At 45.8% G+C, this 23743-nt stretch overlaps 1 protein-coding gene across 1 annotated transcript; it reads left to right on the top strand.

Annotated features, from left to right (window-relative positions):
- The first annotated feature begins 2759 nt into the window (after positions 1 to 2759).
- Positions 2760 to 22559, top strand: APOD (apolipoprotein D). The gene is made up of 4 exons (XM_075555637.1): positions 2760 to 2907; positions 10927 to 11048; positions 19080 to 19168; positions 22303 to 22559. The coding sequence occupies exons 1-4, from the start codon at positions 2782 to 2784 to the stop codon at positions 22536 to 22538; spliced, it is 573 nt and encodes a 190-aa protein (XP_075411752.1). The 5' UTR covers positions 2760 to 2781; the 3' UTR covers positions 22539 to 22559.
- The last annotated feature ends 1184 nt before the right edge of the window (positions 22560 to 23743 follow it).

Raw genomic sequence — 23743 nt, 5'->3', positions numbered from 1 at the left:
TGCTCTCTTGAGATCTAGCTATATGGGATCAAAGTGACCAAACAACTTGAAAGATTAGATAGGAGACTCAGCAGGCCATGCGTTCATGGTAAGAGACTCAGTGGCAATACTGTTGGGAGGGGAGAGCAGCTTCCCAAAAGGAGGGTCAGGCTGGTCGCACAGCTCAGACATTGTCACCTGTGGTGCTGAATGGTACACGTAGAAACGGCACATTTCGCTGTACTTACCCTCAGCCACAAAAATTAAATAAATGTTACATACAAGAGGGCTTCAAGGAGAATACAGCTTTCCCCCAGTTCCTAAATGCTTCCTCCCCCCCCCCCCCCCCCGCCACTACCATGATCCAAATTCTACCTTGCAAGTCTGAATAGAGCAGAGGTTGTACACTGGTGCAGATAGGAGCTGGAGACACAGGGAATCCAGGGTGGATGATACCTTCAGGACCAGGGGTGTGAGGGGCGATACTGGGAGAGTAGAGGGAGAGTGGTTTGGAAAGGGGGAACTGATTACAAGGATCTACATGTGACCTCCTCCCTGGGGGACAGGCAACAGAAAAGGGGGTGAAGGGAGACACCGGACAGGGCAAGATATGACAAAATAATAATTTATAAATTATCAAGGGCTCATGAGGGAGGGGGGAGCGGGGAGGGAGGGGGAAAACGAGAACTCGATGCAAAGGGCTTAAGTGGAGAGCAAATGCTTTGAAAATGATGAGGGCAAGGAATGTGCAGATGTGCTGTATACAATTGATGTATGTATATGTATGGATTGTGATGGGAGTATGAGTCCCTAATAACATGTTAAAAAAAAAAAAAGAGGGTTTCAAGGAATTCACAGAAAAATGGAATCGAAAGATAATGAAATTTTCCTGGGAACTTTGTGAAGTTCCTGTTGCGTGTACACACGCACACGAAGAGGCTTCAAAAAGTTCGTGGAGATGGTTTATCTTTACCAAGAAGTCTTGGAAGCCCCCTCGCACATTTCAAAAGACGATGCTGTCTCCACGGGGAAAAGGCACTTCAGAGAGAAGGTGGTCCGGGGCCTCTCAGCCATGACCCTCCTCCACCCCCAGCTGGCAGCTTTTACTCATTGCATAACTGTTCTTTTGAAAACCAGGCAACAAAACTGCCAGAAGAAAAGCTATTGATTGTTAAAGGTTCTTTGGAGGTTTAGACTCATAATAAAGTGGTTATAATTATCCCTGTTATGACACATCCTGAAATGCTGGCATCTGAGAACTCAGCTTGCCTTGACTCAGTCATCTTCATTACAGGGGGAAAAAAGGCAATGAGTCAGAAATAGTGCTTGGGTGCAGCTACAGGCAAGGAGTCACAAGGAAGGGAAAAAATTGACAAGTCGGTGGAAAAAGCAGGGAGGAGCCCAGCACCACCATCCCCTCCACCCGTGTGGGCTGCAGCCCCTAGACCTGTCCCCAAAGCTTGCTGCACAATGATGCACACATCAGCTACCAGCCCTTCTGTGGTGAGATGCCCATCATCTGTGAGCACCACGCCCACAGACCTAACCAACCAAGTCCTCTGCCCTCGAGTAACTTCTGACTCACAGTGACCCCAGAAGGCCAGCAAAAAAGGGACTCGGGAAAGACGTTTGTTTCATGATAAAGATCATTAGCATTGGTTGTTGTTCAGACTCATAGTGACCCGGTGCACAACGGAAGGAAGCATGGCCTGGTCCTGCCCGAGATAAATTAGTATTGACTGAGCACGTCATCTGTGTTAGACATTCTTCGAAGTGCCCCATCTGTATCCTCGTTTAATCCTCCCAAACGTCATGAGCGAGGCACAATAATGACAGCTACTCAATGGACAAGCCGACGATGGCATCCATGTCCTTAATATGCGGGACAGTGGTGGGTCAGTGCAAGAGTGCTCACCTTCTACGTGGAAGTGCTGTCTTTGATTCCTCACCAAGGATCCCCAAGCACAGCCACCACCTGTGTGTCAGTGGAAGGGACAGATGCTCCTATGCAGAACAGCTTTCAGTGGGGTTTACAGACTGAGTCTTCCAGACTAAGGCAGAGTAGGACAGGCCCGGCAAGCTAGTTCTGAAAGCTCAGCCAGTGAGAACCAGATACTGTTGTACATCGGGTCTCCATGGGTCAGGGATGGGGTGGAAACAGATTCTCAACAACAGCATACAGAGGATGTAGCAGGACTGGAGCCCAGCCAGGGTAACTCAAGACTCCCCAGCGCACCATTCCTTGTCCGGGTACCAGGCCCGTCAGAGCAGCCCTGCAAGATGAGGCTGAGGAGGGCTGGAAGAGGGCGGTCAAGGGAAGGCATCTCCCTGGTGAGAATCTTCGCCAACACGAAGTGTAAGTTGCACTTGACTTTTTGAGATTTACTAGATGCAGCAATCTCCTCCTGGGCTGCGTCCCCCGCGCTGCTTCCCGGGGCTCAGCAAGTATGGACTGTGCCTGGCACTGTTAGGTTCTGTGGGCGGCGCAGGGAAGACACTGATCGATTGTGTGCCCGTGCCTGAGAAATGCAGAACTGGGCAGAGGGGAGGAGGCACGAGCAGAGTCCAGGCAGAGTGTGTTCTGATGAAGTGCTCCAGGCCCCAGAAAGAGAGCAGTCCTCCCTGGAAGTAACCAGAAGAGCTCAGGTGGAGCCGGAGGGCCAAGAGGGAGGGGGCATCCAGAGGGAGAGGGAGTGTGGGAATCTCCCCACAAGGATGGTGGGCCCTCAGGAGACTTGGGACAGCTCCTTCTGCTTTGTTTTCCTCAACTCCAGGTTCCATCCACAGCCAGCCGACCCCAAGATGCCGCAGATGCTGTTGCTGCTTTCTGCCCTGGCGGGCCTCTTCGTGGGTGTGGCAAAGGGCCAGACGTTCCACACTGGGAAATGCCCGAATCCTCCAGTGCAGGAGAATTTTGACGTGAACAAGGTGTGGTCAATGGCTAAGCTTTTCTGCTTTGTGAGCTCCCCTTGGAATAAGCCCCTGCAACTTTCACTTTTCCTTTTCTGTTTTCCTCAGCACCGCACACATCCATCCTATTTCAACCCACTACCAACGAGTTGATTCCCTACATAGGGTTTCCAAGCCTGGAATTCATTTTTTTAAAAGAAATCATTTTAGTGGGGGCTCGTACAGCTCTTATCACAACCCAAACATACATCCATTGTGTCAAACACATTTGTACATTTGTTGCCATCATCATCTTCAAAACATTTTCTCTCCAGTTGAGCCTCTGGTATCAGCTTCCCACCCCACCCCCATCCCTCCTCCCCTATCCTCCCTCCCTCATGAACCCTTGATAATTTATAAATTATTATTATTTTGTCATATCTTACACGGGTTGATATTTCCCTACACCCACTTTTCTGTTGTCCATCCCCCTAGGAAGGGATTATATGTAGATCATTGTGATCAGTTCTGCCTTTCTCCCCCCACCTTCCCCTTCCCATCCTGGTATTGTTACTTTCATTGTTGGTCCCAAGGGGTTTATTTGTCTTGGATTCCCTATGTTTCCAGCTCTTATCTATACCTATGTACATCCTCTGGTCTAGCCAGATTTGTAAGGTAGAATTGGGATCATGATAGTGTGTGTGGAGGGGGGAGAGGCAGGGGGCGGGGTGGAAGCATTAAAGAACTAGAGGAAAGTTGTATATTTCATCATTGCTATACTGCACCCTGACTGGCTCATCGCCTCACTGTGATTCTTCTGTAAGGGGATGTCCAGTTGCCTCCACTCCGCACTCTCCCTCATTCACATTGATATGATTTTTTGTTCTGAGTCTTTGATGCCTGACACCTGATCCTCTAACACCCCATGATCACACAGGCTGATGTGCTTCTTCCATGTGGGTTTTGTTGCTTCTCAGCTAGACGGCTGCTTGTTTATCTTCAAGCCTTTAAGACCCCAGACACTTTATCTTTTTAAAAAATTTTTGACACTTTATCTTTTGATAGCCGGGTACCATCAGCTTTCTTCACCACATTTGCTTATGCACCCATTTTGCCTTCTGCAATCGATCATGTAGGGAAGCTAAGCATCACAGAAGACTTGGCTTTTAGAACAAAGCATTCTTGCATTGAGAGAGTACTTGAGTAGAGGCCCAATGTCTGTCTGCTGACCTATAAATATAAGTACATACTTCTATTTCCCTATTGTTGTATCTAAATATATTTATATATGTACATGCCTGTATTTAGACCTCTTATAAGTGCCCTTTGCTTCCTAGTTCTTTTCTCTATTTCCTTTTCCTTTCCTCTTGTCCCACGATCACATTCGACCTTCATTTGGGTTTCTGTAATGAAGAGGATTTGGAGCCTGAGAGGCATGTGGATAAGGAGCATCATCCATGAGCCTAACTTTTAAAAGGTTGACCTCTTCATTTCAGGTGGACCACAAGGAATCTTCAGAAGAAAAATAAATCTCAGAATTTGACTTACATTTTATTCTTCAGGTCATAATCCCAAGACACTTTGGAAATTGAAGCAGGATTTTTTAAAAAGCTTTCTTGAGACATAATTCACATACCACACACTCCATTAAAGTTTACAGTTCAGTGGGTTAAGTATTTTAACAGAATTATGTAATCATCACCAAAACAAGGAATATTTTCTTCACTTCAAAAAGAAGCTGCATAACTAACAGCCACTCCCCGTTTCTACCAACCCCCCAACCCTACATAATAGCTGCCATGAGTCAACTCTGACTGCTAGCAAGCCTATAGGACAGAGTACAGCTGTTCGCTATGGTTTCCAAGACGGTAAATCTTTAGAGGAGCATCAGCCTCAGCTTTCTTTTTCAGGGTGGCTGGTGGGTTTGAACTTGCTGATCTTATGGTTAGCAGCCCATAGTCTCACCTGCAGTGCCACCAGCACTCTTCGAGCCCTAGGCAATCAAAGACGGGATTTTTGTCTCCATGTGATTGTTCTTGTTAGGAGCCATTGAATCAGTTCCACCTCGTAGTGACCCTGTGCACAACAGAACAAAGCTGCTCGGCCCCTGCCATCCTGACAATGCTTGTTACGTTGTCCATCCCTCTTAGGGAGCATCTTCCTCTTTTTCACTGATCCTCTGCTTTAACAAGCATGATGTCCTCCAAAGACTCATCTCTCTTGCGGACATAAGACAAAGTCTCACCATTTCATGCTTCTAAGGAACATTCTGGCTGTACTTCTTCCAAAAGATTTGTTTGTTCTTCTGGAAGTTCCTGGTATTCTCAATATTCTTCACCAACACAATCATTTCAAACGCATCAAGTTCCCCTTAGACCTTGTGCGGCTTTCACATGCGTATGAGGTCATTGAAAATACTACGGCTGGAGTCAGGCTCCTTAGTCTTCAAGAGACAGCCTTGCTTTTCAACACTTTAAAGAGGTCTTGTGCAACAGAGCTGCCCAATGAAGTGTGTCATTTGATCTCTTGACTGCTGCTTCCATGTACATTGATAGTGGGTCCAAGCAAGATGAAATCCTTGACAACTTCAATCTTTTCTCTGTTTATTGCGATGCTGTCTGGTGGTCCAGTTGTGACTGTTTTAGTTTTGTGTGTGTAGTTTTTTACTTTGAGATGCAACCCATACTGAGATGTAGTCTTCAGTTTACCTCTATAGTTTTGCCTATTCCGGACATTTCAAAGAAAAGTGGAATCTACAATATATGGGTTCTTATGACTTTCACTTAACAACGTTTTCAAGATCGGTCCCAGTTGTAGCACATGTCAGTACTTCATTCCTGTTTATTGTCAAGTGATATTCTATTGTAGAAGACATAGCATGTTTTATTTATCCACTCATTGCTTGGGTTGTTTGCATTGTTTGACTCTTATGAACAATGCTGCTAGAACAATACCACATAAATTTTTGTGAACATATATATTCAGTTCTTTGGTTATTATTTTCTCAGGAAAACATCTGATTTATTGAAACCTCTCATAAAGGTATATTTTAGGCTTCTCAATATTCAATCATCTTTTATCACAATTTACATTTAAAATCCAAAGTAATCACAGATAAGTCATTAAAAATAAAGTAAAAACATTCTAATGACTTACTTGCTAATAGTTTGTGATGGTCTAAGGTAGCATGACATGATAACATGAAATAACTTGAGACAATCTAGATCCACTGCTGGTTTATGAGTTAGCCACAACATGTGATGTTGCTCTTAAAAAAAGGTATCTTTTTCTGGATAAAACAATGGAAGTTTCTTTTTCTTTTCTTTTTTTTTTAACGTTGTCAAGGGTTTCATTTCACTTGGCTCCACAATCAAAATCTATGGGAACAGCAGTCAAAACATTAAATGATGTATTACATGGGGTCAATTTGCTACAACTAAAATAAAATAAAATAAAGCTCTTTAAAGTGTTAAAAAGCAAAGACATTACTTTGAGGCCTAAGTTGTACCTGAGCCAATCCATAGTAATTTCTTTCTCTTTTTTTAAATCATTTTATTAGGACCTCATACAACTCTTATCACAATCCATACATACATCAATTGTGTAAAGTACATTTCTACATTCATTGCCCTCATCATTCTCAAAACATTTGCTCTCCACTTGCCCCTGACATCAGCTCCTCATTTTCCCCCTCCCTCCCTGCACTCCCTCCCTCATGAACCCTTGATAATTTATAAATTATTATTTTGTCATATCTTGCCCTGTCCAACATCTCCCTTCACCCACTTTTCTGTTGTCCATCCCCCAGGCAGGAGGTCACATGTAGATCCTTGTAATCGGTTCCCAAAAGGTTCTTTTTCCTGAGGTTTGCATCACCAGCATTGCACAACAGACAGTAAACCTCTTGGTACCAGTCAGTTACTTCTTAGTTAGGAATGTCCCCAAAACAGGCCTCCTTTCATTCAGGGGACAGATCAGAGAATTTTCCAACCAATACGTTTTCTGATGCCTTGGGATTTTCTTTTGCATCTTGGCATCTCCACACAATAGCTTTGAGATGCCATCTCCAGACACTGCCATCCTTGCTACAAAGATACATCTAACTACCAAGTGTAGGCATGAAAAGTCCTCTTGGTTATTTCTCTGCTGTCCTAGAAGTAAGCTCCTTAGAGGTTTCTTGGCTGTAGCTGTCACTGAAAGGAGCCTCCTTGGAGCAATGGTTACCAGCTGCTGATTCAAAGGTTGGCAGTTTAAGCTCCTTAGCCACTCCACAAGAGAAAGGGCCTGGCCATCTGCTCTCCTAAAGCTGTCAGCCTAGGAAACCTGATGGGGCCGTTCTACTCTGTCCCACAAGGTGGCTGTGGCTCAGAGTCAGCTTGGCAGCAGCCAACAACAACAATCCGAACAGAAGCGGACTGCCAGCTACTGCTGGGTGTGTGCAAATCATTTAGTAGCCGAGAGCAAGTCGTTTGCATGTATCAAGAGCGAAGTTGTTAAGTCATAAGGAAACGCCATGTTTCACCTTTTGAGAAACCGCGAGGCTGTTTCCTCAGACGGCTGCGCCATCTTTCGTTTCCATCAGCTCTATATTAGGGTCCCGTATTTTCACATTCACTGAGTACCCTTGGCATTCTTCTTGAAAACCAATTAACCGTGAATACGCTTGTCTCTGCACTCTTAATTCTATTCCATGGGTGTATAGATCTGTGCTCTCCTAGTACCACACTCTGGATTATTACCTTATTATTTCACAAATAACAGGCAGGCGCTTACTTTTTATGGTCCCATAGGAAGCTAGCTCCCAAGGAGGGTTGCATGGTTTGCCAAATGTCTGGAGCGGTTATTTACGAAGAAATATGGTATAGCTCTGTACTAGGTTTTTAAACCAGAAAGCATGGATTCCAACTTTGTCATTCTTGTTTTTTCTTTTCTTTGTTATTCTTTTTAACATGGTTTTACCTATGCTGGGTGCCTCACCTTTCCATATGAATTTTAGGATCAGCTTATCAATTTCTGTAAAGAAGCAATCTGGAATTTTGCGAGATTATATTGAATTTGAAGATCAATTCAGAGACGATTGCCGTCTTAACAGTATTGAATCTTATGATCCATCAATATAGACTGTCTTTCCTTAGCTCTTGTGTAGCTGCTTTCAACGATGTTTCATAGTTTTCGGAATACAAGTTTGGTGTTCTTTTCATTAAATGCATTCCTAAGTATTGCATACTTTTGATGCTATTGTAAATGGAATTGTTTTCTTAAATTCAGTCTCAGATTGTATAAGTAGATGTAGTATAATTGATTTTTGTATGTTGATCCTTTGAGGTCTCCCCCCAAAAAACACCCCAAAGCTATTCATCTAAAGTTGGCAGTTTGAACCCACCCAATCACACCACAGAAGAAGGCCTGGCCATCATTTTCCATAGAGATTACGGGCAGGAAATCCCCCTGAAGCAGATCTACTCTGTAATACATGGAGTTTCTACGAGTCAAAACTAACTCATGCCAGTGCTTATTTTTCATCCTTTAACCTTGCTGAACTCATTTATTATGCCTAATAGTTTTTAGTGGATTCCTTAAAGATTTTTTAATACACAAATGATGTCACTGTAGAGATCATTTCACTTCTCCAGGATTCAAAGCATTGCCCTCTCTCTACAGAGACACAGAAAGATTTAAGCCACTGTCGTAGAAAATAAAAGGAGTCTGAGAAGAATGACAAAAAAGAAAAGCTAATCTTCCATCTCTAAGTTTCCTCTTTTCTGGGAAAAAAAAACATGCTTCCATGGTTTTAATTGCCAAGCATTAAACTCACTTTGACATTAATAGGACTATTTTAAGTGCACCATATGAAACGCAGAGTTTTTCATTTTTGTTTTTGAGGCTGCCTATGAAACTAGTCGAACTTTTAACCCTGATCTTTGGTGCTTTAAATGATTGCTAAGTTTTAAATTGAGAATTGTACTTTAATATATGAGTGAAATTTTTATAGCCTTAACGAGTAAAAAGCAAACTCACTGTATCAAATTGATGTCCACTCTCAGCAGCCTTGTAGGACAGGGTACCACAGCCCTGTGCAAAAAAAAAAAAAAAAAGACTATAGAAATCCCCACTGTTCTCCCACAGAGCAGCTGGTTCATTTCAATCTGCTGACCTTGCAGATCTCAGCCCAACTAGTAACCACTGCACCACCTGGGCCCCTGGTGGAGAGTCCCAAGCATGGCGGTATATTTAAACAAGCGAGCCTTGGTGATGCAGTGGTTAAGCACTTGCCTGCGAATGAAAAGTTTGGCTTTGGACTCCACCAGCTGTCCCACAGGAGCTGAGACCCGGCCAAGTGCTCCCATAAAGGATGCAGCCTAAGTGTATCTCCGCAGCAGGTCCACTCGAGCCTATGTCCTCCCCTTCCTCCCACCGGCTGGCCTTGACCCCCCAGCACGCAGCAGAGTGGAGCCCAGAGCTGTCCAAGATCAGAGGCGACCCCAAGTGTCCAGCCTCACAAGAAAGATTTCAAGGACCAGAGTCAGAACGAGTGTGACCATCAAAAGTGAGTTAATTGGAGGGGATGCACTGGAAAGGAAAGTCAGTCTTCTGTTCCGCTAATGCGGACTGCCCAGCACAAGCTGGCTTTCTGCTACTGGCTGGCCCTGGGCCCGGTAGCTTCTCTTTGCAGGTATGTGCATCCCGGCCCCCAGGCTGTGCTCTTATCTCTGACCCCAAACTCTTACGACTGTATCCGGTGATGGTGGGGACTAGTGTGAACATCCTGCCTTTGTTCTCCCAGCCCTCACGAGCTCTGATCCCTTCTGTGGATGAGGAAATGTGTTGGTGCCTTGCTTTCCTCTGTGCCGAGTGCAGTGGATCTCCACCTCTCCTCCCTGCTGACTTCCTGCCAGATTCCTGCCATGTCTCCTCTCCTCCCCTTGCCAGCCTCTGACTCACCAACCAGGCTGCCCCTTGTTTGCAGAACGCTCGCTCTCACTGACTCTCTGAAGATCTGTGCACCTTTCATTTTCTTCTGTGGAGGAATACGTGTAACATTTTCTAAAATAATCTCAATTAATTTTTGATCCAATAAATATATGCCCACAATTCCCATACCCCTGAACCCCAGATTCCCTCCCTAGTGACACCCAATAAAAACCATGTGTAAGAATGTAGAGCTTCCCAAAGGAGCCCTGGTACCACAGTGGTCCCGTCAGGAGGATCAAACCCACCAGCTGCTCCGTGCACGAAAGAGAGGCTGGCTGCTCCCACACAGACTGGTGGCCTCAGCTGCCCTCTGGGGCCGTTCCTCTCTGTCCTGTAGGGTCACTGGAGTGGGCATTCACTCGGCAGCAGTGGGTTTGAGAGTCCCCTTCTTAAGCTCATCTAGACTGCTCCCGCTCTTGCAATACTATATGCAAGACTGTCATGGAGAACCATGTCTGCACACTGTCCTGTATCAGGTGGGTACACTCCCAGAAGAGAAATTGCTGGACCAAATTGCCTGCCACGAGGCTGTCAATTCGTCTAGTTTCTAAGCAAGGCTGTTTGTAGAGGTCTGAAGTGAGCTGTTGCCCCTGGCCCTCACCTGCACAGATGCACACTGCCTGTAATCCGCACACCTGAAGTGATGCCATAATGACACCGCATCCAAATCCAGGTCACCTGCCAGAAGCCCCTGAGACCCACGCCCTCTGCAAGGTCGTCTGAGAGTCCACCAGCCCGGAGACCCAGCTCCCCTCAGTGACTTGGCACAAAAGTCAAAGTTGCCTGGTAGAACCATAAAATGTTGACGGTGGATGGTCCCTGGCCTTACCCCAACTGACCCCCTCCCTTAAGAGAATTCAAAGCTTAACAGAGATGTTGGCTGAAGATAAGTGGCCTCAGCCAGCGCATCTAAATAAAGAGCACGTTTTAATCACCTGCGGTATTCAGCCAGCGCTCACACCTCCCATTCACTGGCCTGGAGGGAAAGCAGCCCGTTTGGCCGGGCTTCCCCAGAGGGCAACCGTGGGAAAGCGGCTGCCTGTCCCCAGAGAGCCGCAGGGTGGTTCCTGCCTGTTGTCTCCGCAGTATCTTGGAAGATGGTACGAGATTGAGAAGATCCCGGTGAGCTTTGAGAAGGGAAGTTGCATCCAGGCCAACTACTCACTGATGGAAAGCGGAAACATCAGAGTGATAAACCGGGAGGTGAGGTGAGTGGCTGCGGTTTGAAAGGTGAAAGGTGGCACACATCTCTGAGGCAGCCCGCGCGCAGTGCTGTCCTGGAGTGACCGTGTGTCCTTGCAGACCCACTCAGGGAACTACAACAGGTCCTCTAGGGCAGGGGCGGCCAATGGGAGGCAGTACGCACTCTATTTCCATAACCACTGGCTGAGCACCTATTGTGTACTAAACCCACAGGGAGGCGCGGGGAATCTACTGTAACCCAACAGACAGAGTTTCTGTCCTCATTGCAAAAAGCCAACTAGACATGAGGGACCATCTTGTCTGACCTCGCAGTCAGAGAGAGGCCCCTCCAGGAGGACATCCAGCCTTGAACACTTCCAGGGACAGGGAGCTCATTGCCTTCCATGACAGCTTGCTACCTCTCTGCACAGCTTCAGCTATTAGAAAACTTTCCCTACTGAGCAAGAATCACATACACAAACAGAAATAGTCTTAAGTTATGTGACCAGAATATTCTATCAGAGGGTACCTGTCTATGACCAAAGGCTTCTAACAGATGGATAGTTCTTCTGCAAGCAACAACAACAAACTCACTGCCATCAAGTTGATGCTGTGACCCACTAAGATAGGACAGACATGCCCCCGTGAGTTTCAGAGACTGTAACTCTTTACGGGAGTAGAAAGTCCTGACTTCCCCCCATGAAGTAGCTGGTGGTTTTGAACTACCTACCTTGCAAATTGCAGCCCAACACATAACCACTACACCACCAGGGTTCCTTGATATTATATCTAAGTAAAAAGCTGAAAAGTAAGGAGCCACAGTAAAGATGGCAGCAACAATAAAACAATGGTAACTAAAATTTATTAAGCATTTCTGATGTGCAAGGCACTGCTCTGTGCAAATTTATGTATATACAGTTGACCCTTACACAGCATGGTCTTAGGGGTAATAACCCCAATCCCCGTGCAGGTGGGAATCTGCATATAACTTTTGACTCCAGGAAAATGTAACTACTTGTGTTAGTCTGAGTAGACTAGGGAAACAAATTCATGCAGACTCATATGTGTGTCAGAGAGAGTTTTGTATCAAAGAGTAATTGTAAATTAAGAAAACATTCCAGCCCAGTCCAGATCAAGTCCATAAGTCTGATATTAGCCCATATGTCTGATACTAATCTATAAAGTCATCTTCAGACTCACATGCAATGAAGCCAAATGCAGGAAAATCATAGGCCAGTGGGTTGGAAGTCTTGTGGATCCAGTGGCATTGTAAGCATCTGAGCAATGGCGTGAGTCTCCACGTGGTTCCTTCATGTCTTCCAAACTCTGACTACCTCAGGGTAGTTTCATGTGACTTCTTCTCAGAAATGACTTGAAGGGAGTGAGCCTTGTCAGTAGAGAGTCTCGAAGGGAGTGAGCAGAGAGAGTATCCCACCCCCAAGGAGGAATTCCCGGAGTTCCCAGAATCCTCAAGAGATGTCCATGCCCACACAGAGACATCATTTGGCTATATCCTAATCGACAGGCTGACTCGACCCCTTCGCTCTTAATCCTCAAATTGACAAATGATTATATAACTATCATACTACTGTTGGTCTATTATTGACCAAAAGGCTTACTGGTAACATAAACAGTTGATTATCACATATTTTGTATGTCATATGTGTTACACACTCATTCTAGGAAGAAGGAACTTATATGAAAATCCCAAGGAAGAGAAATACATATGTCGTCCTGCCCTGTAGTTCTTGATACAGGAAGTTTATGTCATCTGTTTATAAGATGAAATGTCTCAGGTTGAGTAGCCTGAAGAGGAGAAGACGGAAGGGGGCTTGGTCTCGCGGTCTTAAGGGTGGCAGGGATGGGAGAGATGGAAAGGGAGGCAGGGACTCTGTAACTTTCTGGAACTACATGATTTCCATCTGACTCTCTTTGGTTTCTCGTTTCCCTCAAAGTGTTTCTATTCAGTACCAATTCCTCCTGCTTACACGGTGGCTTCGGTTACAGTGCTTACCCCACAGAAGCATCCCTGTCACAGCGGAAGCAGGCTGGATCCCTGGAACCCTTCTGCTGCATTGGCTGACGTCAGCTTGTTCCTGGCCTTGCTTCTTTCACGACACCTCATTGCCTGGCGCTGGTTTGGAAACACTCGTCTCCATCACCTTGATCCCTCTGCCAATTCTGGTGTTGCGGTCCAGGCCTAGCTTGAAACCCTCCTTCCTCCATCCCCACCTTTGGTCTTTCTTTTCTTCTTGTGGCCATGTCCATAATCTCTTTCATGATTAGCTCTGTTGTACATACTATGACGTCATGCACATCTGGACACAGTTTTTGTCAATAAGTCTGGGTTATTTCAAGCTTGATGGCTTTCGGATCTTCTCCCGTGTTCTCTCTCTAGGGATTCTCTTTCCTAATGTTGACGCTCCTTTCCATGGAGTAAAGTAGGTCATGAGCCTGGTGTTTGGGGGCAAGTAGACCACTTTGATGACTTTGGGGTTCAACTCATGGGGTTCTTGGTAACCAGGGGCATCATCCAATAGCACAAGAACTTTAAAAGGCACTTCCCCCCTGCAAGGATCATCTCTTCCCCTAGACCCTTCTGTAAGGGGATGTCCAGTGGCCTACAGATGGGCTTTGAGCCTCCACTCTGCACTCCCCACCTCATTCACTATGATATGAGTTTTTGTTCTGCTGATGCCTGATACTTGATCCCTTCGGCACGTCGTGATCTCACAGGCTGGTGTGCTTTTTCCATGTGGGCTTTGTTGCTTCTGAGCTAGATGGCCTCTTGTTTACCTTCAAGCCTTTAAGACCCCAGACGTTATATCTTCTGATAGCCGGTCCCTTGTCATTTTAAAGGCAGACTTACTGCTGAACTTATCAAGCCATCCTGTGCTGACACGTATTCTCCCGCTTTAGAGCCTTCACTTTCCGTTCCCTTTCCGTTCTCGCACAATGATGTGGCTTTTTCTGCATCTTAGTACAGTCTACAGGGGCTTTCCTATAGCAGTCTGCACCCACACAGAAGCTGCATTTTCAAGATGAGGTTTAAAAGGAGATTTTGCTGAATGTGGAAGGTTTCCAGGTTTTCATGTCTACTAGCATAGCCTCAGAGACAACTTTGTGAATTCCTTTTTCTTTCTTTACAATGGTCCTTACTCTGGACTCATTTATCCCGAAATGGGGGGCAACCACACCTGCAGACCTCAATCTACCGCCCATATCAAGCATTGCAATGCTTTCTTGTGACACTGTGACTTTTTCGGTGCTTCTTGGGAGCACTGCCGGCATCACTGGTGGCACATCATATGGGATCCCTGGTATTATTTGAAGTTTGCAGAATTGCAGCAAACACCATGAAAGACACCCTTGGACTTAGAAAGATCATTGAAGCACACACTAAAGCAGATAGACAGCTGTCCACAGAGCCAATCAGTGCTGCACAGTGGTTTGTGGTTTACATGGAAACTCACTGCCCTTGAGTTCACCGCATAGCAACAGACAGGGACTGTGAAATTATTACAATAATACAGGATGTACTACAGTTAATTTCACACAGTTACACATTAATACTGCATCATTATATTTTATATTTGTCTTGACTGCAAGTGACACACGTATAGCCTCTGTTTCTGTGCATCAATTCCAAAATTTTACCATAGATTTGTGTATATTTTATGGTAGTAAGTTATAAAATAGACTAATATCTACATATAGTTTGGGATTTCTTTTGGTTTGTTTATTTTTTTGTTTAAATCATTTTATAGTTTGGGATTTAAAAAAATTTTATATTTAAACATTTTATTAGGGGCTCATACAACTCTTATCACAATCCATACATATACATACATCAATTGTATAAAGCACATCTGTACATTCTTTGCCCTAATCATTTTCAAAGTATTTGCTCTCCACTTAAGCCCTTTGCATCAGGTCCTCTTTTTTTCCCCCTCCCTCCCTGCTAGTTTGGGATTTTTAAAGATTTCCAGGCTACAGAGTTTTTCAGCCATTTTTTTTCAATTTGTTGCCAATCTTTTAAAAAAATGTTCCAATAGATTGGAATCCACATACAAGTGGGTCCACACAGTTCAAGCCCATGTTGCTCAGGGGTCAATATAGCCATATGTACATTTATGTATAACACCACTAAGTTTGGTACTATTATGCACCCCATTTTTGTAGGTGACTAATCGAGGTAAACAGAGGTTGAAGTAACTTGCTCAGGGGTCACGGAAAGTGATGCAGCTAGACTTTCCCAGGGAGAAATGGAATAGGGAAGACACATATCACACAGGAGGCGTTTTCTTGGGCTGAGCAAGAAGGCTTGTCCTTCCTTCCCCTCCTCATCTGGGAACTATTTCTCCTCCAAGAAAACAGCTACCGTCCAGGCTGGACGTTTTGTGGACCCAGGGAGGTTTCCGGTGCCCATCCAACGATCCACTAAGCTTCCCATGAGCCATAACACAGCGGCTGACTCCCTGGCCTGCAGAAACCAGAGAAAGTAAGTCAGCATCTTGAAGACCTTGAAGGAAAAATCCAGCTCATCTCAGGAATTGGGAAAGGCTCCAAGGACTGACGTGCAGACGTAACAGAAGATTCCATGGGAATTTTCTAACAGTTGCAATGACCTCCTTCAAGTGTTTTGACCCAAGAATCAGACAACGACACAGATCCTAATGTACAGAGACTCCCCTGGCTCCCTGGGGGAATCGGCCAGAATTCCTCTTACCTGTGTTCAGGTTGTTAGTCTGGGAAGTTCAGTCACGCTGCCTGTGGAGTTGTACCTGTTCACAGCACCAGAGCATATGGGGAAAGTTTGTTCAGAGAAATGGTTTCATTTCTTCGCCTTGGAGGACTCGGAATGAACAGAAGGCATGACAAGGAGTCTGAGCTGGCCAGTGTCAGAGACTTGGACAGCTGAAAAAGCTGGCACGGGGGTGGAAACTGAAGGGCTCGGGCTCTGGGGTCAGAGTCTCTGGCTTCAAACCCTGTTTCACTCACTTCATATCTAGGGACCTGAATTTAGTTCATTCTCAAGTCTCTGATAATTCATTTCCTCATCTATAAAATCACTATAATTATAGAGCATACCTCCATAGATAAGGCTGTCTGAGAAGTCAATGGGCTGATATATGTAAAGCACTTGGAACAGTGCTGGATATGTAATAATCACTTAGCAAATATAAGCGATTACTCATTGGCTGCTACTCTTGACGATACAAACACAATTTCCCATGAATGAGTTGTGAGTTTATGATCCGAGAATGATATTTTGAAAACTCCTCAGGAGCAGAACATAAATATGATGGTTTAAAAACAAAAGTCGGAAAGAGATAGGTTTGTTGCTAAGTGACTGCATGTATAAACAAGTCAGCCACCTCTGTGGGGTGCCTGAGTTCCAAGTGGAAGAGCAAAATGGCAGACACAGCCTGACCGACAGACACTGGCAGGGCACAGTGCAGTCCCAGCCTCCCTCACTGGATCTGTCTCTAGGACATCTGTCACCACATCTGTAGTGTACTGACTGTCTGGAACACACTGGCGCTCCATGTTTTAGCTTCCTGTGCCTCCCTTCCCCGAGATTGATGGACAGACAGTTTCTAGGAAGGGTACCCTGAAACCTGTGCACCCTCCTGTCACTGCTTCCATCCCAAGGCCCCTTGATCATCCTTTCAGACTCCTGGGCCATTAAGATTATCCAGAAACAGGGCCAGGTCCCTTTGATAAAGTGAAAGATATTTCTTTTATTTTTATAATCATATTATTGGGGGCTCATACAACTCTTATCACAATCCATCCATCCATTATGTCAAGCACATTTGCACATTTATTGTCATCATCATTCTCAACACATTTTCTTTCTACTTGAGCCTGTGGTATCAGCTCCTCATTCTTCCCCTCCCGCCCCCCTCCCTCCGTCCCTCAGGAACCCTTGATCATTTATAAATTATTATTTTTTCATGTCTTATGTCCAATGTCCAATGTCTCCCTTCACCCACTTTTCTTAGTTGTCCATCCCCCAGGGAGGGGATTATATGTTTATAATATGATTGGTTCCTCCTTTTTCCCCACATTCCCCTTACCCTTCTGGTATTGCTACTCTCATTGATCCTGAAGGGTTTATCTGTCCTGGATTCCCTGTGTTTCCAGCTCCTTTTTGTACCAGTGTACATCCTCTGGTCTAGCCAGACTTGAAAGGTAGAATTGGGATCATGATAGTGGGGTGGGGGGAAGCATTAAAGAACTAGAGGAAAGTTGTCTGTTTCATCGGTGCTATACTGCACCCTGACTGGCTCATCTCCTTCCAGTGACCCTTCAGTAAGGGGATGTCCAGTTGCCTACAGATGGGCTTTGGGTCTCCACTCTGCATTCCCCCTCATTCACAATGATATGATTTTTTTAATTCTTTGATGCCTGGTACCTGATCCCCTTGACACCTCATGATCACACAGTCTGGTGTGCTTCTACCATGTGTGCTTTGTTGCTTCTCATCTAGATGACTGCTTGTTTATCTTCAAGTCTTTAAGACCCCACATGCTATATCTTTTGATAACCAGGAACCATCAGCTTTCTTTACCACTTTTGTTTATGCACCCGCTTTGTCTTCAGTGATCGTGTTGGGAAGGTGAGCATCACAGAATGCCAGTTTAGTAGAACAAAGTGTTCTTGCATTGAGGGAGTACCAGAGTAGAGGCCCAATGTCCATCTGCTACCTTAATACTAAACCTATAAATATATGTACATAGATCTATTTCCCCATCCTCATATATAAAAATATTTACATATGTACATGCCTGTATTTAGACCTCTATAAATGTCCTTTGCCTCCTAGTTCTTTCTTCTAGTTCCTTTTACTTTCCTCTTGTCCCACTATCATGTTCAGTCTTCATTTGGGTTTCAGTAATTCCTCTCGGCTAGATTACCCTTGATCAAGCCCTATCAGGCCTCCTATACCCTCCTCACCACCGGTTTGTGTCACTTGTTGTTCCCTTGTCCCTGGGTTTGTTAGCACCCACTTCCTTTTCCCCGCCTCCCCTTCTCTCATGTCCCCCCACCCCCCCACCCAGAACATTCAGTCCCATTGTTTTTTCTTCCAGCTTGTTTATCCCGCCTATCTTAGCTACATAGACCTACATAGATAAATGCACCAAAAAACCAAAACAAGACAGAGCAAAACAAAGAAACAAAATAGAATAAAACAACAAAAATAAGCAATGACAAAAAAGAAAAGCCTGTAAATAGTTCAAGCTGTTTGTTGACCTTTAGGAGTGTTTTCCGGTTGAGTCTGAAGTGAAAGATATTTCATCCACGCTGACACCATTGATTTTAGAACACTTAATTTTACTGATGGCACCGATTGCAGGGTGTGTATTTCTTCACATGTAACATCTCTGAGATCGGGATACACCTGAGTAAGTAAGGCAAACGTGCGCTCACCACCTGCTTTTGCCTGGCCCACCTCAAATCCTCCCGCACTCAATCTCAGGCTTGTTGAACTGGAAGGGGTCTCAGAAGTCACACATGTGACAAACTAGATCACATCATGCCACTGGGTCCAAAGACGGGCAAAGCTTGCCGGTCGGTCTCTTAACTCCCTTTGCTTCGGGCTTTTCAGTATGTGCCCTGGTCGGTTTCTTCTTTTGACCTCTTATCATTTCAAAAGAAATCACTTATTTTAGGAAGCTACTTTGTTTTATTTTGTTTATCTTCTCCGTGACCTCCCTCTGTTGGAATCTGGACGTGGGAATGACCTTCTATGGCATTGCCCTCAGCCCAGATAGCAGTGCAAGAAGGGCCTCGCTGACTGCCCTGCCCTCGACCACTTTAATTGTTGCTTTATTATCACGCCCAGGGCCCTCTTCCCCTGCTTGGGCTCAGATCCAGACTCCAAGGTAGGGCCAGGGAACAGAATGAGGGACTGGCCTGCCTTTAAGACCCGGGTATCACCAAAATCACAATGCAGGCTGCCTTGGTCCTGAGCCTCACCCACCAGGCCTTTCATGCATTTGGGCTTTCAATGAGATCAACTATTTCATTTTCCTTTACCCTCATTGCAGAGATGGTGGAGAAATGAATCAAATTGAAGGCGAGGCCACTCAGACCAACCTCACGGAGCCCGCCAAGCTGGGAGTCAAGTTTTTCTGGTGTGAGTAGCTGCTTCTCTCTGGGGTCAGGACCCTGGAGGCCAGCGCTCTGGGCTGGGGCACTCCTGTCACATCAATGCCGTCCATTCGGGCCCTGATCACTTGTGTAGCACCTCGGATATGCCACCCACTGGAGATGCCGTCATGACAGTTCACAATATAACGACTCCCAGTATTTCAATAGGGCAAGTCCCCGCTGGGATGCATGGGGCAGGCGGAGTCAAAGACCCAGGTCACTCTTGGTCGGGACGGGTGGGAGGAACCTGGTGGCCTTCTTCAAAGTAGTCCCTGTGAATAGAAGAACAAGCCCAACGTGGAAAACCTTGGAGGCAGGAGATGGTCAGAGGAAAGTGAGTTGGACTTCCGGCTCTGCACTCTCTGGTCACATTGTTGGGGTCCCTGAGAGACACTCAGAGCCATGTGTTCACTGAGCTCCCAGCCAGCTGAGGAATGGGCATGGGGCAGCATAGAAGGATCCAGATGTCAATTTCATTGTTACTATAGCTACATGGGAGGGCTCAGCCCAGAATCGTGGGGCCGTCTCCAATCAAAAGTGATTGGAAGCCGTTCCTGTGAGATGGACAGTAAAGTCACCTGCTGCAGTAGCAATCAGTCCCATAGCCCAGCCCTCATCACTAATGACCGAGTCCTTAAAGAAAACAGTTCCTCCCACACATATGAGTACAAAAAATGCACACCATCCTAAAGTCAGTTTTGTGAGGCTAACTAGATACCATCGGCTCTGTAGGCTGTGACGGGCTTCGTAAACATTTGCCTCACTGGTGCATTCTTCCTAGGCAGCAGTTGGAACACAGGAAGAGTGGGTGATGTACACAAGGTCCCTGAACTAAATGAGTCAGAAGTGGGACTCAAACCTAGGTCTCCAAACTCTCAACTGTGTACTTGTCCCAGGAGACTGATCAGGGATGTGAGTGGAGTGGGGAGAGAGGCACAAAAGTCAAGGTCAGCTATTCCGCGCCCATTTGTAAGGAAGCCTTTACCTGGAGCGGAAAGAGAGGCTCGAGCTGTTGTCTGGAGAAGCCGAGGAGAGAGATGTACTCTGGTTGGAGACATCAGAGTCACATTGGGACTTGAGGGTGTGTGTGAAATTGCAAGAAAGAAGCATTCCAGGTGGAGGGAGCCACGTAAAAAAAGGCCTCAAGAAAGAAGACTACATCACGGGCGGGTGCTAGAGGCGAGATAGTGTAGGAGGGCTTCAAACGCCGTGTTCTAGGTCTTGATGTTTCTTCTCTATGCAGTAGGAGGTTGCAACATTTTGTGATCAAGACAGAAACATGCAAGGATTGTGTACTCTGGTAAATCTATGCTTGAGAGCTAGGCGCTGGGAGAGGAGGACAGCACGTGCATGCCCAGGTGTGTGCACCGTGGGGCCTCGTGCGCTATTGTGGAAAGAGCGAGAGATAGATTTTCCCCCCCTGGTTCCTCTGGGCTAGACAGCTCTCAGTCTAGGGGGGAATGTACAAAGCTGCTAAAATTCACAGAGAGAAAGTTTAGGGTGAACATATGTTCTCATGAGTGAGGCAGGCCAGGCACCAGCAGTCCTAGGAAAAGTAAGCCAGAAACATCCCTCAATCTGGGCCTTGAAGTCTTGTGCAAGCTTCTGTCCAGCTTCTGTGCAAGCTTCTTCCTCCAACTGTCCTTCTGCAGTTATAAATTCAGAGAGTCCGAGGGAGGAGGGTCCTGGGTGGGTGATCATCTGAACTCGCTCCTGGGTCCTTGACATCCAGAAAATTGCCGAAAACTTTCTTATGGTAGCTCCTGACTGCTGAGATGTGATTTTGACTTAGAAAATGTAAGAATTATTTGAGTGGATGAAGCTGAATCAGTAGAGCAAATTCCCCCTGATTGTCTCTATGTCTAAATCATTTGTTCTCATGGGTTCTGTCCCCTTTGGGTATATTTCCCCCTTGACTTTAACAACTGAGCTCCAAGTTTTCCTCGGCTGACAGAGAAAATTTCTAGATCCACATAGAGAAAGTAGATACTCCATGTCTCCACTTCAGGGCCCCTGAAACCTTGGGCTTTGAACACTTCCTAGCAATCATCCGATGCATAAAAAGAGGGGTAGAGTGTATTGTGAAGGAGAGCTTATGATCTGTTCCCAATGGATTCCCATATTCTTAAGGATGGATGGATTTCCAAAGAGCATACAGGAAAAGCAAAGCAGACCACTTGCTGTGCCTCCTGCTTCAGGCAGGCTCTGGAAGCAGCTGGTGAGCACATAGAACATAGAGCGCCATGGGCCACGTTCTTGGCTCCATGCAGCTAAAAGGTGGTGCCTCCACACACACGGGCACTGCTATAGTTTATTGTGCCAGCCTGGCCGATAAACACAAGTAGGATTAACTGAAGGGCAGAGGGATAAATGGCTCGGTGAGCCTCACCTTGGTTGTTCTGTGTGTCAGTTTAAAGGGGTCCACTACCTGTGGGATGCCTAGCCTGTGGACTGTGTCGCTGTAAGTTGAGGTCCCTTTAAGCCCACACGATTGGAATGTTCATCTCTGGAGCTGGGGACTGACAGTTGATGACAGTTGGGGACCTGCCTTGCTGTTTGCTGCCTGGGTATATATAGCCCAGCTCTCTCTACAGAAGGGGACTGGCAACTGGCAGCTCTCAAAACTTGAAGGACTGCTAGTGTCTCATTGCTTTATAATTTAACTGTTAATTTCTTGTATTATCTATCTGTATATTATTTAACGGTTTATTTCTTGAATTATATATCTATCTTTATAAATATATTTATATATAATTACTAGCAATCTGGTTTGTCTCTCTAGAGAACCCTGTCCAATACAGGTACCAAGAGCAAGCTGACTTTTAACCCAGTAACCAGGGACTTCCAGAGACCAGAATGTTTGCAAGGAAGGAAGCTCAGACAACGATTCTTAACCCCAACTGCACAATAGAATCGCTAGGGAGCTTCTAAAGTACCAAGCACACACAGTCCAAATCTGCGGGGGGAAGGCGGGAGATAGGTGTGGTAATTTTTAAGATCCCCACATGAAGCCACCACTAAGAAACACAGGACTCCAGGGCCTCGCTTCGAGGGTTCTGGAGATGAACATGTCTCTTGCTTAACCTGGTCCCTCCTAATGCAGTCCTCATTTGTTCTTAGTGATGCCCTCGGCACCATACTGGGTCCTGGCCACCGACTATGAGAACTACAGCCTGGTGTACTCCTGTACCACTTTCATCTGGCTTTTCCACATGGATCGTGTTTGGATCTTGGGAAGAAACCCTTACCTCCCTCCAGAGACAGTGACCTACTTAAAAGAGATCCTGACTTCTAACAACATTCCTGTCAACAAAATGACCACCACAGATCAGGTGAACTGCCCCGATTTCCTGTGACAAGGCTGGGCTGCTACAGCAAGGCGGGGCCCACTCTGTATGACTTCCTTTGCTTTCCGTCTCCTCGCCCTCACGCCTAGGACCCATTTCTAATACCAGGAGGGAAGGTGAACACCCAGGCCATGGGAGGGACCTCAAGAAAGGTTGACCCAAACACTTAGCCATGTGCCACCTAGCTGCCTTACTTGCCTAAGAATAAACTTGCTGACATGCTGTACTCATGAAAGAGTCTGAACTGGGTTCATTATTGTGGGGTTTTAACTATAAGCTTGTGCTTGGGAATCCTTAACAGGTTGGGGAAGAAAAAAAAAGACCTGGGTACCGGACTGCCCTTGTTGAAAGTTAAGAATCTGGCTCCTGCTGATTGGTAAAGGCATGTTCTATACAGGCCGGTAAAGGCCGGAGGCCAAGGGCTTCCCTCCTGCGACAGGCAATGCTCGGGGGAATCAACTGTCTGGGGTTTGTCAGGCTCTCATAGGCAGTTCCCTTGACGATTGGTCTGTCTCATCAGAAGGCCCCCTGAATCAGATGCAGAATGGTACCATCTTGGAGCCTAAGCAAGACTGAAGAGCATCTATGAAATGAAATGTGGGGTTTGAGATTTTTTTTCAAAGGAAATCATTTGAGCACGTGTCTTTTAGTCCGCTGATATATCCTGGGGTCCAGAATCTCCGTCTGCACAGCCTGGTGAGGGAGGCAGGCAAATAAGAATGTGCTGACAGTCTGACACGCTGAGCGCAAGGACGAGCAAAGGGGAGGAGGCTCAGTGCCCCCCTCCCCCCAACCCCAGGTAGGTGGCCACAGAGTTATAGTCCTCCCTCTGGGGCCTCCGACTGCAGGGAGCCTGGAGCCACCTTGGGTGACCACTATAAACACCCAGGTGTCAGCATGACCTCCCTGAAGTCCCACTTCTCCCACAGAGTCCTTAAAATATGCCAGTGTTTTAGGAGAAGAATAAGAAATTAGACCCTTGAATTAGCTCTTTGCCGTCTTTGAATGTGTGTACAATATCCACTTCTGTGTGCGCTTGAGACGCTTTAATGCTTTCTGTCAAAAGGTACAAAAGTTTCAAGGATCTTAATTTGTAGAATTTTTATTGAGCCAAATAAATATAATCTCAAAACGTAGCTTCCATTTCAGAATTCCAAGAGACTTAAAGCCACTGGGCACAAAGGCAGTAAGAAGGAAGTTGGCATCTAAGAAGA

This window comes from Tenrec ecaudatus, chromosome 8, assembly GCF_050624435.1.
Source record: "Tenrec ecaudatus isolate mTenEca1 chromosome 8, mTenEca1.hap1, whole genome shotgun sequence".
Taxonomy (NCBI): Eukaryota; Metazoa; Chordata; class Mammalia; order Afrosoricida; family Tenrecidae; genus Tenrec; species Tenrec ecaudatus.
This window is presented reverse-complemented; position numbering and strand designations above follow the sequence as displayed.